The 19,915-nt window shown below is 36.2% G+C and overlaps 1 protein-coding gene across 2 annotated transcripts in view; it reads right to left on the reverse strand.

The window, feature by feature from the left end:
• The window catches only part of RELN (reelin), a 514,773-nt gene that overhangs the window by 251,492 nt on the left and 243,366 nt on the right, over positions 1-19,915 (reverse strand). For both annotated transcript variants that reach the window (XM_037001388.2, XM_073238979.1), the window contains exons 5-6: positions 7,963-7,995; positions 5,138-5,216 (exon numbers count right to left, since the gene is read on the reverse strand). In XM_037001388.2, coding sequence (XP_036857283.2) covers positions 5,138-5,216; positions 7,963-7,995 — 112 coding nt within the window. The remainder of the gene's footprint in view (positions 1-5,137; positions 5,217-7,962; positions 7,996-19,915) is intronic.

Below are 19,915 nucleotides of genomic sequence, written 5' to 3' on the forward strand. Positions count from 1 at the left end.
ATCTTCAGAAAACAAGCATTAAAGGATGATCAGTTAAGCAAAACAAAGACTTCCCCATGACTTTGTAATTGTTTGGAGGGTAAAGATACTTCTTAAGAAAACTTAAGTCATTTTTAAGAATTTGTTTACTGTTTAGTTTCTTTAACTCTCTCTCTCCAAACTCTTTGTAACTGTAAATTATGAATCAGAAATGTCTCCTATTTCTTATTTTTCTCATTGTTTTTCTTATTATTTTTTTAAATTTTTATTGAGGCAACTTTGCATACAGTGAAATACACAGGTTTCAAATTCTGACAAATACACACATCTATGTAACCCATGCCCTCTCAAGATACATAACATATTTATCATCCTAAGAAGTTCCTTCCTAGTTAATCCTTTAGCCCTGAAACAACCACTGATCCTATGTGTAGCACTAAAGATAATTTTGCCTATTCTAGGTTTCACGTAAGTAGAGCCTAATAGGAATAACTATTTTGGGTCTGGCTTCTTTCATTCAACATAATATTTTTGAGATTCAACCATGTTGTTTCAATGTTCAATAATTCATTCCTTTTTATTGCTAAGTACTATTTGATTGTATCAATGTATTACTGTTTATCTATTCTCCTGTTGTTGGATACTTGGGATGTTCCTAGTTTTTGGCTAGTAGGAATATTTCTAAAAAAAAAATAGAGATTTTTCTCCATTTATATGAAATACTAACATACTAAAATAGTTCAATTCAGAAAGAGGAAGTATGAAACTATAGTTGATGTATAAGTATTAGATGTTTAAGTGAAGTGTTATAAATAGTAGATGTTTAAGTCAAGTGTTAATGAGATAAAGTATTATATGTAGGTCCTTATATCCCTTCTCAATTTAGCTATAGGAGGTTTTTCTTCCCACCTGTTTTTTTTTCTGTTTTGGTTGGAGGGCTGTCTCTAGATGAATGACAGTTCAGCACAGTAGTGCAAAGAAACCGGAACACAATAACAGACTGTTGCCAGAAGTTCTGCTAAACTGGTGTTGCTCCATCCACACTCTCTCTCACCACTGGGGGTTCAATGGCACCTTGGAACTGATGAAGTTACTTAAGTGGCTGATGTATACCAGTGTGCAGTCCCCCATCGGGGCAAAGTTCACATAGAGACGCCTCACTCCCTTCAAGTCTGAGCTGCTGCTATATTCCCATGAAGGGTTTTGTTGTTCTCTTCACTTGTAACTTCACTGCCATTTCTCATTCAAACAAAGCAATCAGAAGTGGCTTAGAGAGTAGGGAGATAAAGGCCCACTTCCCTAGCAGAGCCCTGGAGAGATCTGGGGAAGAAGAAGCAGAAGGACTCTGCTTTGCATCTCAAGACAGAAGAAACTTAGCTGCACAGTAGTGCAATAGAGCATAGCTTCACAAAGATGCCCCTGGCCCAGGCCCAGAGCAGCCGAACAGTTTCTGTGCCCCCAGTTGGTAAATAAATTAGAGCCACTGCTCTGAAAGAAGCTGGGACAAGGGCAGGGGCTGTCTGTGCAGACCAGTCACCAAAGCCAAGAAGAGACCCAGGCGGCTGCTGCAGGAGCCCGTGACTGGGGGACCAGAGGTGCGTCTTACCCTCTAGTTTGCACTAATAAGCCCTCTGAAACTTAATTGCAACATCAGAGAGATGAGAGAGGGCAAGCCAAGGCAAACTGAAACTTAGTTTCCACCACTGGGAGAAGCTGAGTTATGAAAGAAAAAAGGCATTTTATTTCTCTGATACCCAAGTTTGTGGACAGAATTTGTAACTGCAACACTTAGGTATAAGCATAAACAATTCCTAGAAGAACTGAAAGAAACTGTTTATGGTTATTGCTTCTGGAGAAATGCAAATATAGGTCTAGTGTAGGAGGAAGGCTTATTTTTATTTTTTATATCACTGGGCTTTTGTCAAGTACATTTATTAATTTTTAAATCAAATCTAATATTTAAACCAAGTATATAGGTAGTACATTCAATATTGAGTTTATGTGAAAAGTTTCTTGGTTCTAGTCCAACTGCTATCAAACACTAGGAATAGTAGTAACTTGGCTGTATTTTCATTCATATTAATAGTAATATCATTTTTATATTCCTTATTTTTTATGTACAGTCATTTGTACTTAAGATAAGAAACTTGGATATCAAGAATTATATGAAATGTAGTGAAAATAACTTGATTTCATTAGATGAGGTTAATGGAAACAAATAAGCTGTACAGTGATTAATTTTTAAACCGATCAACCACTTCATCATTGTACAGAAATGACTTTAGTTTCTTAATTTCTCCTTTTGCCTGTCCTTACAATTTACAAATTAAATAATGCATGTGGTGCTTTTTGAACCCCTCGGGAGGAACATGCTTATAAAAATAGTACATTTTTGTCTTGCGGTGGATTACTTGGTGATGATATGGGAACTGGGCAAAGAGCAGCACCCCAGGCACTTGGCTCCTGTCTGGCCATTGTGTGTGGCAGTGGCTGGGAGCTATGGCATTGGCAGCAAGGACTCTCCTCTCCACATTGCCACAGTGTTGCCCAGTGGTTTCTAATTCTGTGGGGTAAGGAGAGTCAAAGACAATATCATAAGGGACAAAATGCAGGTACCAACATGTGTACCAAAGAAAACAGATTGCAGGAAAGTGAAAACTGCCTATGAGGTTCCAAAACAAATTAGAATTTGGTTACTTTATTGGAAATATTTTGCCGGGATATCCGATTTTACTGGGAGGTGGCTTCTGATGTTAGGGAGTTTATGTCTATGTTTAAAGGGTTAAGGCATCTAATACCCTCTTTTTTCCCTTCTCTATGGTTCTGCTGTATTTTCATTAGTATATATTTCATATATTATATAATAGAGATACATTTAATTGCATGTCTATTTTTCATCCAAATTCAATGGGGAGACTTGGGGATTCATTTAAATAAAGTAGCTAAAGATTATTTTAATAATAATGATTTTTGGTTATATCTGGGCTTAGAGAAATCAAGGAGACCAGTGTGCAAATGCAGCATAAGAGGAAGAAAGGAAGAGAAGGATTGGGGGAGGGAGAAAGAGAAGGTGAGAGAATGGGAGGAAAAAGGTGAAGGGAGGGCAACAGACCAACAGGGTGGAATGGGCGAGGGTGGGAGGGGACCAGCTTGTAAGAGCATCTACCACACCAGGCGCAGTGCCAGATCTTTCCAGGCTCAGCAAACTTCAAAACAAAGCTGTAAGGACAGTATTCGTCTGACTTTTATTGACAAAGAAATGGGCTCATAGAGGTGAAGCAAAATTTTCGCTTTTCTCAGGATACCCAACTGGCAAATGGCTAGTCAAGGGTCAAACTAGACCTGCCTGATATCAGAGCAAATGCCATCTTTGCAACGAAGTCATCTCTCATATGATGAGAGTTTCATAGTTTGTTTGGGTTTTTTTATTCTTTAAAAGGCTAGATGAAGGAGATTGTGGACAATAAGGGAGAAAGCAATATTACTCTAAACATGATAGAAGAGAGAAGTAGGTGGCTTTTTAAAGCTAAAGAAGTTTTGTATTGTTTTTTTTTTTAAGTAGGATAGGCCATAGCTTAAGTAAAAGGGACACAAAATCCATAACTTTGGTCAAGAAAGCGAATATCAGATAAGTCACGAAAATGAGTGAAACAAAATCAATCATGTTTTATTGATTTAAAAAACAACAGAATTTGAAACACATAAGTCACATTTTGTATTTGTCAGGAACACTCACTGAAGAAAATGAATTAGCTTGACAGAAATGAACTTACCTTGAAAGAAACAAATCATCTGATAACATCTATATTAATGGAATATTAAAAAACAAAACAAAACAAATGCCAAAGAAAGTAGGGAATTTTTCCTGGGATAAGTGGTGCTTAGTAATTTTTTTTGGCCTTTTCTTAATAAAGATTTTCAATTCACTTTAAGAAATTTATACTTAGGATACATTCACTAAGAAGTAAAATTTTATTGATAAATTATTTCTTTAAATTGCATATAAATTATGAGACTTTGTGAATCTGTCTTATCTCATTTTTTGCACATTTATACTATCTATATCTGTAATTCTTTCTAGAAAAGGCATAAATAGTTTCTCTGTCTTTATTTAAGCACCAGCACTCTCTGCATCTATATGTTATCTTCAACTCTCAGATCAAGGGGCACTGTCTTCAAGAGACTCTCACTCAAATCATCTCTCCTTTTTTGGAACTGCAGTATATATCTGTATCCCTCTATCTGAGGGATTTCTATCCTGGATAATAAACTTTTAAAAAATGGTTTTAGTGTCTCCTCTACTAAACTAAAAGCTACTTGAGAGAATGAACCATATCCATTTTTAATTTACTATGTAACTGAAATAATTACTGCTTAATATTTTTTGAACAATGAAAATAAAGAAAAACAATATCATATGATGACATTTGAGAATAAAATGGTTATTCTCCCTCTAGTCTTGAGTTATGCTTGAATTTTGGTTGCAATTTGAAAGTTTACACTAGAGCTTGTAATTTATCTTGAATTCTTAATTGTATATACAAAACATTTACTATTATAGAAAACCCACATTCATATAGTCTCTCAAAATATGCAGACTGATTCTAGCTCTAGGTTGGTAGACCTATTTCTCCAAAGTCAACAAAAATACAATGAACTGCCAACAAATTCATGTATCCATTTATGTATTAAAGAAATTTTTAATCAATGAGTGTTGGTTTATTATTTCTTTGCCCTAAAAACCCCATGGAGTTGCACCCAAACAGCCTTCAAAGGAGAGATTGGAGTATAAGTAACGAGGTGATCCAATAACAGAAGTTATTGGGAAATATGACTCAAATCATCTGCATTTGCTTGGCATAAATGCAATTATTAGACATATTAAAGCATAACATTTTTTATGTAAAGAACTTATACAACTGAAAAAACATCTAACCATACCCATGGCTTTGATGGGCACCTAGGTTCAGTTCCTCAAGTCAAGAAGGAAACATTTTGCAGTATACATTAAGCTTAGTTCTCCAGTGGAACAATTATCCCTGATACCTTAGCATTAAAGAGTGATTTAATTTTACGTAACTGCTCCAGGGGAGCAGTCAGCATAACTTTTCTTTTCTGCACGAAACAAACCAAAGTGAGGCACAGTCTTGTAACTTACCATATATTTGGATTCAATTCCATCTGGTGGTAGGAGTCAAAGTCATCTCGCAGGATGATACTGTCACTGTGTATTTCAGCTAAAAGAAAAATGAAGTATTTAGGAAAGAATTATACTAAACAATAGATTTAGCTACACAAAAGGGTCAACATGCTGCATTTATGAGGAATAACAGTACTTTAAATTAAAACTGAATTTTAAATGGACAGTAGATTATATTTACTCTGCCTCTAAACCACTAAAGGACAAGGGTAAAAGCTCTGCTCTTTAGATACCTAGAAGCCTGGAAACCAGAGGCCCCAAAGAGAAACCCTACCGGTGTCACCAGGCATGAGAAGCAAGGACGTCAAGGTCAGCACTAACCTACAAGGAGAGGTCATACAAGACTTGCCTCTCAGAGCATGACACACCTGGCAAATATTTAGTATCTAGCTCAGTTTAAAGCATAAAAGGGGATGGAATGTTCTGGCTGTTTATTTTATTGTTAGCTAATATTGTAGGTATTTGCTAACCCATTTCCTTTTCTTTGTTCTGCTATCCCTTTTACCCTGGCTTGTTTTCTCTCAATCCTTATATTCACTCATTTTTTATTTAGTGAGTAATATTTGTTAACTTATTTTCAATTTGTTAACTTTTTTTTCCTGTAACAGCTGCACAGGAAAAATGATCCACATGAGTAAGTAAAACTCCCAAATAAAGTCATGTTAGAAGTCAGGAGGAACGCCGATGAACCATACATAGTTTAAAAAATACTATCATTACACTTGAGATGTATTAAACACCCATTTTTAAACTCTACAAGATCTTTGGGCATGCCAAGAGCAAATAATATCTTCCTAAACTGTAAAGTATGTAATATATTCTACTGAATTGAGGGTAAGCAAGTAGAAACAATTTCATGGTGAGCTACAAGGGAAGTGGGCTCATTTATAAGGTTGTGTGAGGAATGATAATTATTTCTACTCAGGCTGTGAAAAATGAATGTACAGCTTAAAAACATTCTCATCTGATTCCCATGGTTTGCTCAAACAGTTTATTTCAGCTAATATAAATTCTCTGGATCTGTACAATTTTGTTTGAACTGGTACACATATTTTTTGGAAAAATTAAAATCATATCTGTATAATAATAAGATAACCAAAATTTTAATTTTTTTTAAAGCTGATATTTTACCCTTTTTTTCCCCTCACTCGAATATCATTCACTGAATTCACTGGGTAATTAAAATCACCTCCAAATATTAGGAAGTGTATTTCCAAATTCTCTCTGGTGATATTGCCACCTATAGCCATCCTCACCCTCTTTAGAATGGGTATGCCAGCAGGTAAGCACATAATGAAGTCCAGAAAGCCAGTGAATCAGCATGTTTGGACAGGAATAGCTGTTCAGACTTGAAGTCTTAGGCACAACAACAGGGAGAATATGGATTTACACTGGGGAGAATACTGTGATGTGTGCTGGGCGTGGGAGTGATTTAATGATTCCTCTGAGCGGTTAGATGCAGTGCCCGAAATGCCCACAGGGTACAGCTCTCTCAAATGCCCCACCGGGCCAAGACGCAGGGGGGCCACTGCGGGGCATGTGGCTGCCCGAAGGCAGGCTCCTAAGCACCTGTGTTCATCTGTCAAAGAAGAGGAGCCCCGAGCTGTAACGCTACATAAAAGTCAAGCTTCTTAAGGCAGATTTTCCAAAGAGAAAAACAAATTAATTGGGTTTATAGGCTGAAAGGAAAAGACCAAGGGAGAAATAACTGACCACTGGCACGTCCCCGCGAGAGACCTCTGAGATGGTGGCAGCCAGCTGGGATGGTTTTTCATTCTTATTAAACAGTGTTAGGTAGAAATTGCTTTTAAAATAAATCTTCACTGACACAGATGAGCATTTAAAAAAAATGTTTTTTTACTAAAGTATAGTTGATATACAATCTTATATTGGACTTTAACTCTTAAAGATCACTTATTCTCTAGAGAATTTTCACAAAGGGTAATAAGCCTCAGTGGTCATTTGTTCATGTATTTATTTCTTTCCAAATGCTATTATGTCACCAACTATACAGCTTTCAAATAATGATTCATTAATCCTCATGACAAACCCAGGAGGTAGGTACTATTATGATTTCTATTTTACAGACGAGGAAACTGAGGCACACAGAGGTTAAGTAACTTGTTCAATGTCATGTGACTAGTGAGCAGTGAAGGTGAAATAAACTCGGGTAGTTTGGCTCCAGAATCAGTGCTCTTAACGACTACACAACCTCACCTTGAGAACTGTAGTGTGCTAAGTACATGGCACTGTGAAAGGTCAGGAGAAAAATGAGACATGGTAACTCTACATGTGCCATTAGACAGAGCACGGAGTTATTGAAACAGCCTCAATTTCCAATTTTGAAAAAATGACCAAATTATTTCTCTTTTTACAACCAAGTACAATTTGAGCAGGTATATCTCAAATCTGAAAGACCTTATTTTCCTACATTCAACACTCCATATTCACCGCCTCTCTACTCTACTGCTAAAGATGGGTAAGGGCTCTGGAGAAAATTCAGCACTTGCACCCTTGGTCAAACGATCAGACTCAACAGGATCCCATGGACAAACATACTAACAGGTTTAAAAGTCCTTCCATTAGGGCAGCATGACCACCTCTTTGGTGAGACCCTGTGGTTCAAGCATAATCTGGACCTGAGTTTGATTTCAGTGAATGATCAGCAAGTCAGAGAGGGCAGAACATTTATTTCCTCACCTCTGTACCATCTGTTTACATAGCCAGGGGAGTGAAGACAACTACATGTGGCACTAAGATAACTGGCCTCATGGTTATCTTACCTAGATGCGGGTGCACAGTGGCCTCTGTTGGAGCTGGACCAAGAGAAAAAAAGACAAAGATGATTGATCAGCAACATAAACAATATTTAGTAATAAACCATCACAAATATAATGACAAAACTTAGGTCATGCTAAACAAATTGATGACTAGAACTTTTTTAGAGGAATAAGAAGAAAATGCTAATAAACATTTAAAGTAAGACATCCAACTATCCAGTTATTATATTTTAAAGTGATGTGTTACTTCTAAAGTGAAGAGTAGAAACCTTACACACAGATGGTTATCTGTGTACAGATACAAGTTTAGCGAGATATCCTTTGAAACACACAATATAAATGTGATGTGATAGTCCATGGATATGCCAAAACCCTTTCTGAGCACCTATGATATGTCAGGGGCTGCTCTGCATGTTAGGAAAACAGACAAGAAGCACCATTTTTGCCCTCAGAAAAACTTCCCACTTGGTGGGGACTATTACAATACAGTGTAATAAGTGCTATAGCAGACTGTTCAGAGGTGCTGGGGTGAGGTGGAGGACAAAGAAGGGAATACCAATGCCAGGCTGACCAGGAGAAGAGGTTTCCCAGAGAAGGTGATTTCTCTGTTGAGTTTTGAAGGAACAGTAGGAGGAAAATAGGTGAGGGGACAGGACGTCTTCCTGAAATAAAAGTGGAATGGCATAGAGAAGTAAGAGAAAATGGCCTTTGGAGAGAACTACACAATTTCAGCATAGCTGGATGAAAGTGTAAGCAGAGGGGTACAAAAGGCAAAGTTGGGAAGATTGGGGGACAAGATCACTCACATGAGTGTTAAGAAGCCTGGACCTGACAATGAAAGCGTGATGATCTTTTGAACTTTTATGAGAAAATGAATAGTTATTCAAATATGCGTTTTAAGAAAGGGCACTCTGGCAAGAGTTTGGAAATAACGAACACTGCCTAATTATTACTTTGTTTATATTTTTCCTAAAAGGACCTCCAAATGAGAAATATTGTCAATTCGCTATCTAAAATTAGAGTTTACAACATAGATACTTACAAATCTTTTACATTAGCTACAGAAGAATTTCAGCTAGATATGAAAAATTTAGTTTCTATCATGAAAGTCAGTGCTTCAGCTATGTTAGATGAAAAACCCAGACTTAAGCTCAAAGCCTTTCCTTTAAGATCAGGAACAAGACAAGGATGCCCACTCTCTCCACTTTTATTCAACATAGTACTGGAGGTCCTAGCCACAGCAATTAGACAACACAAAGAAATAAAGGGCATCCAGATTGGTAAGGAAGAAGTTAAACTGTCACTGTTTGCAGATGACAAGATACTGTACATAGAAAACCCTAAAGAATCCACTCCAAAACTGCTAGATCTAATACCTGAATTCAGCAAAGTTACAGGATACAAAATTAATACACAGAAATCTGTTGCATCCTATACACTAATGATGAACTAACAGAAATAGAAATCAGAAAAACAGTTTCATTCACAATTGCATCAAAAAGAATAAAATACCTACAAATAAACCTAACCAAGGAAGTGAAAGACCTATACTCTGAAAACTACAGGACACTCATGAGAGAAATTAAAGAAGATACCAATAAGTGGAAACACATCCCGTGCTCATAGATAGGAAGAATTAATGTTGTCAAAATGGCCATCCTGCCTAAAACAATATACAGATTCAATGAAATTCCTATCAAAATACCAACAGCATTCTTCAATGAACTAGAGCAAATCATTCTAAAATTCATATGGAATCACAAAAGACCCCAAATAGCCAAAGCAATCCTGAGAAGGAAGAATAAAGCTGGGGGCATTACACTCTCCAACTTCAAGCTCTATTACAAAACCACAGTAATCAAGACAAGTTGGTACTCGTACGAGAGCAGAACAATAGACCAATGGAACAGACTAGAGAGCCCTGATATAAACCCAACCATATATGGTCAATTATTATATGGTAAAGGAGCTATGGACATACAATGGGGAAATGACAGCCTCTTCAACAACTGGTGTTGGAAAAACTGGACAGCTACATGCAAGAGAATGAAACTGGATCATTGTTTAATCCCATACACAAAAGTAAACTTGAAAGGGATCAAAGACCTGAATGAAGTCATGAAACCATGAAACTCTTAGAAGACAATATAGGCAAAAATTTCCTGAATATAAACATGAGCAACTTCTTCCTGAACGCATCTCCTCAAGCAAGGGAAACAAAAGCAAAAATAAACAAATGGGACTACATCAAACTAAAAAGCTTTTGTACAGCAAAGGACATGATCAACAGAACAAAAAGGCATCCTCCAGTGTAGAAGAATACATTTTTAAATGACATATCCGACAAGGGGTTAACATCTAAAATATATAAAGAACTCACATGCCTCAACACCCATAAAGCAAATAACCTGATTAAAAAATGGGTGGAGGATATGAAGAGACAATTCTCCAAAGAAAGATGGCCAGCAGACACATGAAAAGATGCTCCACATCACTAACCATCAGGGAAATGTAAATTAAAACCACAATGAGATATCACCTCACACCAGTAAGGATGGCTAGCATCAAAAAGACTAAGAGCAACAAATGCTGGCAAGGATGTGGAGAAAGGGGAACCCTCCTACACTGCTGGTGGGAATGTAGGGTAGTTCAACCATTGTGGAAAGCAATATGGAGGTTCCTCAAAAAACTAAAAACAGAAATACCATTTGACCTGGGAATCCCACTTCTTGGAATTTACTCAAAGAATACAACTTCTCAGACTCAAAAAGACACATGTACCCTTATGTTTATTGTAGCACTATTTACAATAGCCAAGATATGGAAGCAACCTAAGTGTCCATCAGTGGATGAATGGATAAAGAAGAGGTGGTACATAAATACAATGGAATACTATTCAGCCATAAGAAAGAAACAAATCCTACCATTTGCAATAACATGTATGGAGCTGGAGGATATTATGCTTAGGGAAATAAGCCAGGTGGAGACAGAGACAAGTGCCAAATGATTTCCCTCATTTGTAGAGTATAACAACGAAGTAAAACTGAAGGAACAAAACACGAGCAGACTCACAGACTCCAATAAGGGACTAGTGATTACAATGGGGAGGGGTGTGGGAGGGCGGGTGGGGAGGAAGGGAAAAAGGGATTGAGGGGTATTATGTTTAGTATACATGGTGTAGGGGGGTCACGGAGAGAACAGTGTAGCACAGAGAAGGCAAATAGTTAATCTGTGGCATCTTACTACACTGATGGACAGGGACTGTAATGGGGTATGGGTGGGGACTTGATAATGTGGGTGCATGTAGTGACCACATTGTTTTTTCATTTGAAACCTTCATAAGAGTGTATATTAATAATACCTTAATAAAAAAAAAGAAAAAAGAAGAAAAATCCAGACTTAAATTCATTTTAAAACTAGAGACTGATGTTTGTCTTATTGCTTTATAACAACATATTATACATATAGAAAATACTTGTGTTCTGATTTTTGAAACAGACTCTATGGAAAGTGCCATGGATGCAGTTGTTAGAAAACAGTTAGTGTGTATACACACACACACAAATGTTTTAAATGCTCAGTTTATGGAGCTCTTTAAAAAAAAAAGAAACTTTTAATTATCTTGTATTTTGTGCTAATGCTTATTGGTTAAGTCATAGAAGAGTTTTACAAAGTCATGGAACTGCTAACTCTAATTTAAGATTTTCTTGAAACAAGAGAAATAATTGCCAGTTATCCAATAATCAATGAAAGAAACATAGCACATTGATGTATGTTTCCTTATCAATATCACACTGCATATGAATGAGCTGAATTTGAAGCTTCAAGGGAAGCAAAAGTTTATTTGCAAAGTAGTTGGAAAAGTAAGAGAATTTAAGTTGAAACTGAAACGTCTAAAATACAAATAAATAAGATTTCACACACTTTTCTAACGAATCAATATTCAAAAGATTTTCATTGCACTTGACAGCATTTTCCAAATTGTCTGAAAAATTCTCCAAGAAAAATTTGAGGAATGTCTTGTTGATATTAATAATTTTAGAATTGCTTTTCAATTTATGCAATATCCCTATGAATCCCATGTTAATAATACTAGGGTTGACATAAGAATAAATGAATTTACTTGGACAGATAGTTCTGAAACTGATAAGTGTTTCCAGCAAGGTTAAATCAGCTCTCTTAAAAAAAAATGGACAAATTTTGTCCAAGCAGATGTGAATATTAAAGGAAAATAATTTTTTGATATTTGATTCAGTTATTGTAAGTCCCTTAAGCAGCTATGGAACACATGGATATGTGTATCTAGTTTACAACTATAAATTTTATGAAATCTTAGTACAGATAAAATATTCTAATACTTCAGATATGCTCTAAGTGTAAAATACACACCAGAGTTTGGATACTTAGTATGAAAAAAAGTAAACCATCTCATGAATGATTTTATATTGACTATATTATATTAAAATATTTACTTTTTTGTACTAATTTTCCTCCTTATGAAATTAAATGTTTAATGTTTTATATATTCTGTATTAAATAAAATACATTATTAAAGTCATTTTTTTATGGTTACTAGAATATTTAAAACTATATATGTGGCTCATTTTATACTTCTATTGGGCAGTGCTGAACAAGAGCCAGGAGGTGCTCCGTACTGGGTATCAATTAGAGAATCATTATCACACAGGAGGAGGTGCAGTAGCAGAAGACCAAGTCACTCAGAGAGAATGTAGAGTATAAAAAAAGATTTTAAATGAAGAGGTAAACACGTGCATTTAAGGCACTGGTAGAAGAAGACGGGCTAGTAAAGGAAACTTAGAAATTCTGAATTCATTTTATTATGGAAATAAGGAAAACAGAGTTTAAGAGGGAAGAGGGTTGAAGGAGACACCAGAATAATTCTCATAAAGCTGCTATGTATTGAGAACAGACTGTTACCAAAGCATTGTTTTCAGCAGGGTCTGTAGATGAAACCAGGGATTTTGGTCTCAGAGGCCATGCTCTTAATGACTGGCAGAACTGCTCTTTCAAGAAGGTTCATTGCAAAGTAAGAAATGAGATTTTGTAACACCTGATGAGGGAGTAGGACCAAAGAGATTGTTTTCTTTGTTCTTTTTTCTTAAGATATTTACCATGTCCAGTATTAGCTACCATGTAAAAAGTGTTCTCTGTGTACATGGGATAATCATTATGAAGAAGGGGAGGAAATAACATCTATAAAATACATAACTTCAAAAAAACTGAGAAGTAAATTAGTTAAATGCAAATTTTCTGGCAGTTTTCCATTACAAATATTTATTAGCCAATACAATGGTTAGAGGAGTATAGTAAAAGATCTAGAGATATCAGTTCAATTACCACTTGATTTTAAATGACTCCGGCAACTTAGACCTGGATCCAATAAAGGGAGTAAGTTATAAGCTGTTTTACTCTGCTTTAACCCAAGGAATCTATCTGAATTGATATCTACCTTTTCTAAATTACTTTGGCATATGGCATTTTTCACTGAACTACTTACAACATAATCATCGGGTGGGGGGTGTTTAGAAAAGACACTGGTTCAGCATTTCTGGGGATGGAGCCTCAGAATTTGTATTTGTAAAAACCTCTCCAACTACTTCTGACAGAAAGCCAAGCTTAAAAACCACTGGTCTTAATGATACAATCCAGCCCTTGTTTTTAAAGCATGCAGAACTGTTCTCTGTATCAGGTATCTCTCCCAAGAAGAAACAAATTCCTTGAAGGCAAAATATATGCCCATCCAGGCACCAGCCTAAGCTGGAAATAGATTCTCAATACTGACTTGCATTGAGAGCTTCCTCTCAGTTGTAATATATTGTATGATATTTTGGAAAGTAATTGATGATCCAAACTTGCCAAAAAAGTCCTTTAGTATAAGTAGTCTGGGTAGTTTAAACATCCAATAAGTATCCTCCTGGATTTAATCTAATTTAATAAATTTAAATCATGTTTTAAATGACTAATTAGGAGAACTCAGTTCAATATTTTAACAAAAATTTGCTGAGATAGCTAAACATTATTTACTCAAAAAGAAGAACATACTTAATACATATTAAACTTGATGAAGGGAAAAATACAAATTTCCCTGAAAAATATTCATGAATGTATGGCATAAATATGGTCCAAAATCTAGTAAAGTACTGGGCCTAGAAAGCTTATTTTAATCATGTCTCAGTAAGTGGCTATATCAATCTAGTTTTACGTAGTATAACAAAAATTTCTAACTCTGTAGGAAATTCACCATCTTTTCCACATTCACTGGGGGTAAATGCATCACAGGAAAATTAGAATAAGTAGCCTGAAGTATAATATAATTCAATATCATTTATTACACTCCCACTTGGATAGTACCTGCTTTGCCTTACACTGCTAACATGGCTGAATTACTCAGTTCTTGAATTATGTGAATTTGGTAAAAAGGTCTTTACTCTTTCCTTTATTAAATATAAAATGCATGCTTCAGAAAGGTCCTAATTTGTCAACCTTCTATGTGCTTTTCCAGTGGCATATCTCCAAGTATACTTTTCCTGCTCCTTTGCCATTGAACTAGTTCTGATTCATTTTTCTAGACTGCTTAAATGTTTTTATCTCAACATTTTGTTGGTCTTTTATTGATCTCTGCCTCTCTGAGGACCCTATGCTACCCCACCCCACCACCCACTTCAGTTCAGTTTCCAAACTCTTTTGAATCTGAAATTGATTGACTGACTGTAGATACCACACAAAGTTGCCAAATGACTTAAATTGTGAAGTTTTGTTTCTAAGAATGAAAGAGAACAAAAATTTTCCTAAAGAAGTAGACTTTGGAGAAAATAGGACAGAACAACTTTAACAGAAGTGTAACAGACATCCCTGTTTCTTCCAGGTATCTCTGCATCATGATAAGGAGACCAGATCAGAGACTCAACCACAGGGATACACAGGGGAAGATGCAGTGGAGGTGGGAGCCCTGCTAGCTGTCAGGACACTGAATTAGAGAGAGAATACAGCCTGGAGTAGTTCTGTACCCAGAAAGATCACTGAGGGGGAAGCTTTGTATGGTCTTCACTGGTGAGACCCATGAGCCCGTACATAAAGGCAGGACAAACCTTTACACTGTGTAGGAACTCACTCTTTATCTTAACATGAAACTTAAATTTGGATATTCCTAGACTCACAACAATTGGTTGTAAATCCTACACTACAGAAAATATTCACTTCTGAGAAAAATTCTAGGAGTTTACTTTGGTTTATACAATCACTTGATTACTTATAAAATCATTTTTCTTCCCATAAATATGTTGGGGCATTTCAGCTTAATATGAAGTTTCTACCAATAACTTGTAAGCTCTTATAAGTAGCGCAATAGTTAGAGGTTAACTTTCAGTGGCATTTTAGATTTAAAGTACAATGCTGTGGGATAACGCATCCTGCAGTTGGATTTCATGGATCACTCCAAGGAGATCCTTGAGCATTGGCACTGGATAAATAAGCCCAATTTCGGGCAAGGGGAAAATGGCAGAGTAGGAGGACCCTGAGCTTACCTCCTCCCACAGACCCAGCAAGTCTGCAATTATTTATGAGCAACTCTCTCTGAGAATGACCTGAAGACTAGCAGAAAAGCTTCTCCACTGCTAAAGACATAAAGAAGCTTCAGTGAGAAGATTAGGAAGGGCAGAAACATGGTGAGGAACCAAGTCCCCCAGCACTGCAACCCGGAAACAGGAGGGATACCGCGGGTACAGGTTGTCCCTGAGGAGTATGGAGGTCAGCCACACCTCAGAGACCCAGCACAGAGGCAGCACTTTGAAAAGTACCTGGGCTATAATGAAGGAGACTTATTGACTAATTTGAGGTGTGTGCTGGATAGGCAGGTATCTGTAGGAATTGGTTCCAGGAAGAGAAAAACTGACTGGCACCATTTTTCTTGCCTTCATTCAGCCTAGTTGTCCAGATGCTGGTGGGCTCCACTTCTGACACTATCCACTTTGCTAGCACTGCTCACCCCTTTCCAGCAGTCCCCTGAAAAACCACCATGCCCTACCTGCCCACCCTGGCAGAAGCCCCTCCAAAGTGGCTACTGCCCTGTCATAGCAGGTGGGCAGACCCATCCGGGACAAGTGCCCTTCCAAAGCACTCTTGCTCCCAGGGAGTTGTGGGGGCAGTCATACCAACCAGCACACCTGCAGCGGTTGCTGCTGGGTCCGTACTGGAGGGCTAACCTGGTGTGCCAGCAGGTTCAGAGCATCTATATCCGGGCCTTTCAGCCAGAGTTATGGGATGCCAACCCTGCCCATCAGTACACCCACAGCAGCTACAACCCAGACACACAGGAAGGTGCATGCAGACCACACAGGGGACACTGTGGAGCACTTGGTGAGATTGCACTCCTGGGTTCCACAGGATGCTTTCTGTGTAAGGCCACTATCTTCAAGACCAGGAGATGTAGCTGACCTACCTAATAGATAGAAACAGAGAGTCAGACAAAATGAGAAGACAGTGGAATACACATTCCAAGTGGAAGAAGAAAAGAAAACCTGAAAAAAGAACTAAACAAATGGGAGATGAGCAATCTACCTGATAAAGAGTTCAAAGTAATGGTACTAAAGATGCCCACTGAACTTGGGAAAGAATGGATGAACTCAGTGAAAAGTTCAACAGAAAGATAGAAAATAAAAATGAACCAATATGAGCTGGAGAATATAATAACTAAAATGAAAAATCTACTAGAGGGATTCAACAGCAGATAAGAAGATATGGTAGAATGGATCAGCAATATGGAAGACAGAGTAGTGGAAACCATCCAAGCTGAACAGCAAAAAGAAAAAACAATTTTAAAAATGAGGACAAGTTAAGGGACTTCTAGAACAATAAGCATACTAACACCTGGTTTTTAGGAGTCCCATTAGGAGAAGAGACAAAGGGGCAGAAAACTTATTTGGAAAAATAATAAATTTCCCTAAATTGGAGAAAGAAACAGACATCCAGGTCCAGCAATAACAGAGAACCCCAAACAAGATGACCCCCAAAAGGTCCATACTAACACAAATTATAATTAAAATGTTAAAAATTAATGATAAAGAAAGAATCTTAAAAGTGGCAAGAAGAAAGCAACCAGTTTACATAACAAGGGAAACTCCAAAAGGCTATCAGTTGATTTTTTAGCAGGAACTCTGCAGGCCAGAAGGGAGTAGCAGGGTATATTCAACATGTTGAAGGGAAGAAACCTACAATCAAGAATACTAGCAAGATTATCATTCAGATTTGAAGACGAGAAAGAGTTTTTCAGATAAACAAAAATTGGTCACCACTAAACTGGCCTTACATGAAATGTAAAAGGGGCTTTTTTAAGAGGAAAAGAAAAGGTGTAACTAAGAGTAAGAAAAGTATGAAAGGTTCAACTGGTAAAGGAAAACATATAATAAAGGTAGTAGATGAATCACTTAAAAGCTAGGATGGAGGTTAAAAGACAAAAGTAATAAATCAACTATACCCATAATAATTAGTTAAGGGGTACACAAAATGAAAAGGTATAAAATACAAAAAGTGGAGGGGAAAATGAAAATGTAGTGTTTTAGAAGATATTGACCATCAACTTAAAATAAACTGCTATATACATGGTGTTATATATGAACCTATGGTAACCACAGACCAAAAGCTTATAATAGATACACAAAAAATGAAGACAGGAATCTAAGCACAAAACCTAAAGTCATCGAATCATAAAGGAAGGGAACAAAGAAGAAAGGAACAGAGAACTACAAACCAACCAGAAAACAATTAACAAAATGGCAATAACACATCTATCAACAATAACTTTAAGTGTAACTGTTATAAATTATTCAATCATAAGACATAAAGTAACTGAATAGATAAAAAAAAACAAGAGTCACCTTTATGCTGCCTACAAGGCAGTCACTTCAGACCTAAACACATATACAGACTAAAAGTGAAGAAATAGAAAAAGATATTCCATGCAAGAGGACACATTTTTTTTCCTCCTGCCCCCTTCATTTATCTTTTTGAGTTAAGAGCTCTTAACATAATAGCTACCTTCTTAGCAAAATTTCTCAGTATTCAATACAGTATTGTTAACTATAGGCTCTACAGGTTCTATGCTCTATGCAAAAGAAAATTATAAAAAAGTAGGGGTAGCAGTACTTGGGACAAAACAGACTTTAAAACAAAGAATATAACAAGAGATAAAGGGCATTACATAATGATAAAGGGAGGAATCCAACAAGAGGTTATAACAATTTTAATATCTGCGCATGAAAGTTAGGAGCACCTAAATACATAAAGCAAGTATTAACAGACATAAAGTGAGAGATTGACAGTAGTACAATAGTAGTAGGCAATTAGCAGATGACTTCAACATCCCACTTACATCAAGAGAGATCATCCACAGAAAATCAATAAGGAAAGAGTGGTTCTGAGTGACACATTTGACCAGATATACTTAACAGATATATGCAGAATATTTCATTTTAAAATGGCAGAATATATTCTTTTCAAGGGAACATGGAACATTCCCTAAGACAGATCACATGTTAGGGCACAAAACAAGTTTCAATAAATTTAATAAGATAGAAACACCAGCCATCTGCTCCAACCACAATGTTATAATACTAGAAATCAATTACAAGGGAAAAAACTTGGAAAAAAACCCCCACAGAGGTTAAACAACATGCTACTAAACAATTTATGTGTCAGTGAAGAAATCAAAATACCAGCATCATTTTTCATAGAACTAGAATTAAGAAATTGAAGAGGAAATAAAAGCCTAACTTGAGACAAATGAAAATGGCAATATCCTAAATTTTTGGAGACAGCAAAAGCAGTTTTCAGAGGGAAGTTTATAGCAAAATAAGCCTACCTCAAGAAACAAGCCCCCAAATAAACCATCTAACTTTACACCTAAATGAACTAGAAAAAGAAGAAAAACATCCAAAGTTATTAAAAGGAAGGAAATGATAAATATCAAAGTGGAAATAAATTAAATAGAGACCAAGAAAATAATAGAAAAGATCTGTGAAATTAAGACCTGGTTCTTTGAAAAAATAAACAGAATTATTTTACCTTTAGCTAGACTCATCAAAAAAAAGAAAGAGATGGTTCATATAAAACAAAAAATGAAAGAGAAATTATAACTGACACCACAGAAATTCAAAAGATTATGAGACTACTATAAAAATTACATGCTAAAAAACTGAACAACCTAGAAGAAATTGATAAATTCCTAGAAACATGCAAATTTCCAAGACTGAATCAAGAACCAGGTGGAATATCTATGGTACATATACACACGGAATATTATTCACCCATAAAAGGAAATAAATCCTGCCGTTTGTGACAACATGGATGGACTTAGAGGGAATTATGCTAAGTGAAATAAACCAGATGCAGAAAGACAAATATCATATGATTTTACTTACATGTGAAATCTAAAAACAAAATGAATAAAACAGCAATGGACTAATAGACATTGAGAAGTGACTGATGGTTACCATAAAGGAGGTGTTAGAGTAGGTGGGTGAAATATGGGAAGGGCATAAAGAGGCACAAAATCTCAATAATAACACAAATTAGTCACAGGGATGAAAGTACAGCACAGAGAATATAGTCAATAGTTCTTTGTAATATCTTTCTATGTTGACAGATAGTAACTACAGTAGTTGGGTTGAGGATTTAATAATGTATATAACTGTTGAATCACTGTGTTGAATACTTGAAATAATATAATATTGTATATCAACCATACTTCAATTAAAAAATATATTAATAACAATAAAAAAAGAAGAAATAGAATATTTGGACAGACCAATAATAAGTAATAAAAGTGAATCAGTAATCAAAAAATTCCCCCAAAATATCCCAGGACCAGATAGTGAATTCTACCAAACATTTAAAGGAGAATTAATGCCTATCCTTCTCAAAATACGCCAAAATTTGAAGA

Source organism: Manis javanica, chromosome 6 (assembly GCF_040802235.1).
Source record: "Manis javanica isolate MJ-LG chromosome 6, MJ_LKY, whole genome shotgun sequence".
Classification (NCBI taxonomy): domain Eukaryota; kingdom Metazoa; phylum Chordata; class Mammalia; order Pholidota; family Manidae; genus Manis; species Manis javanica.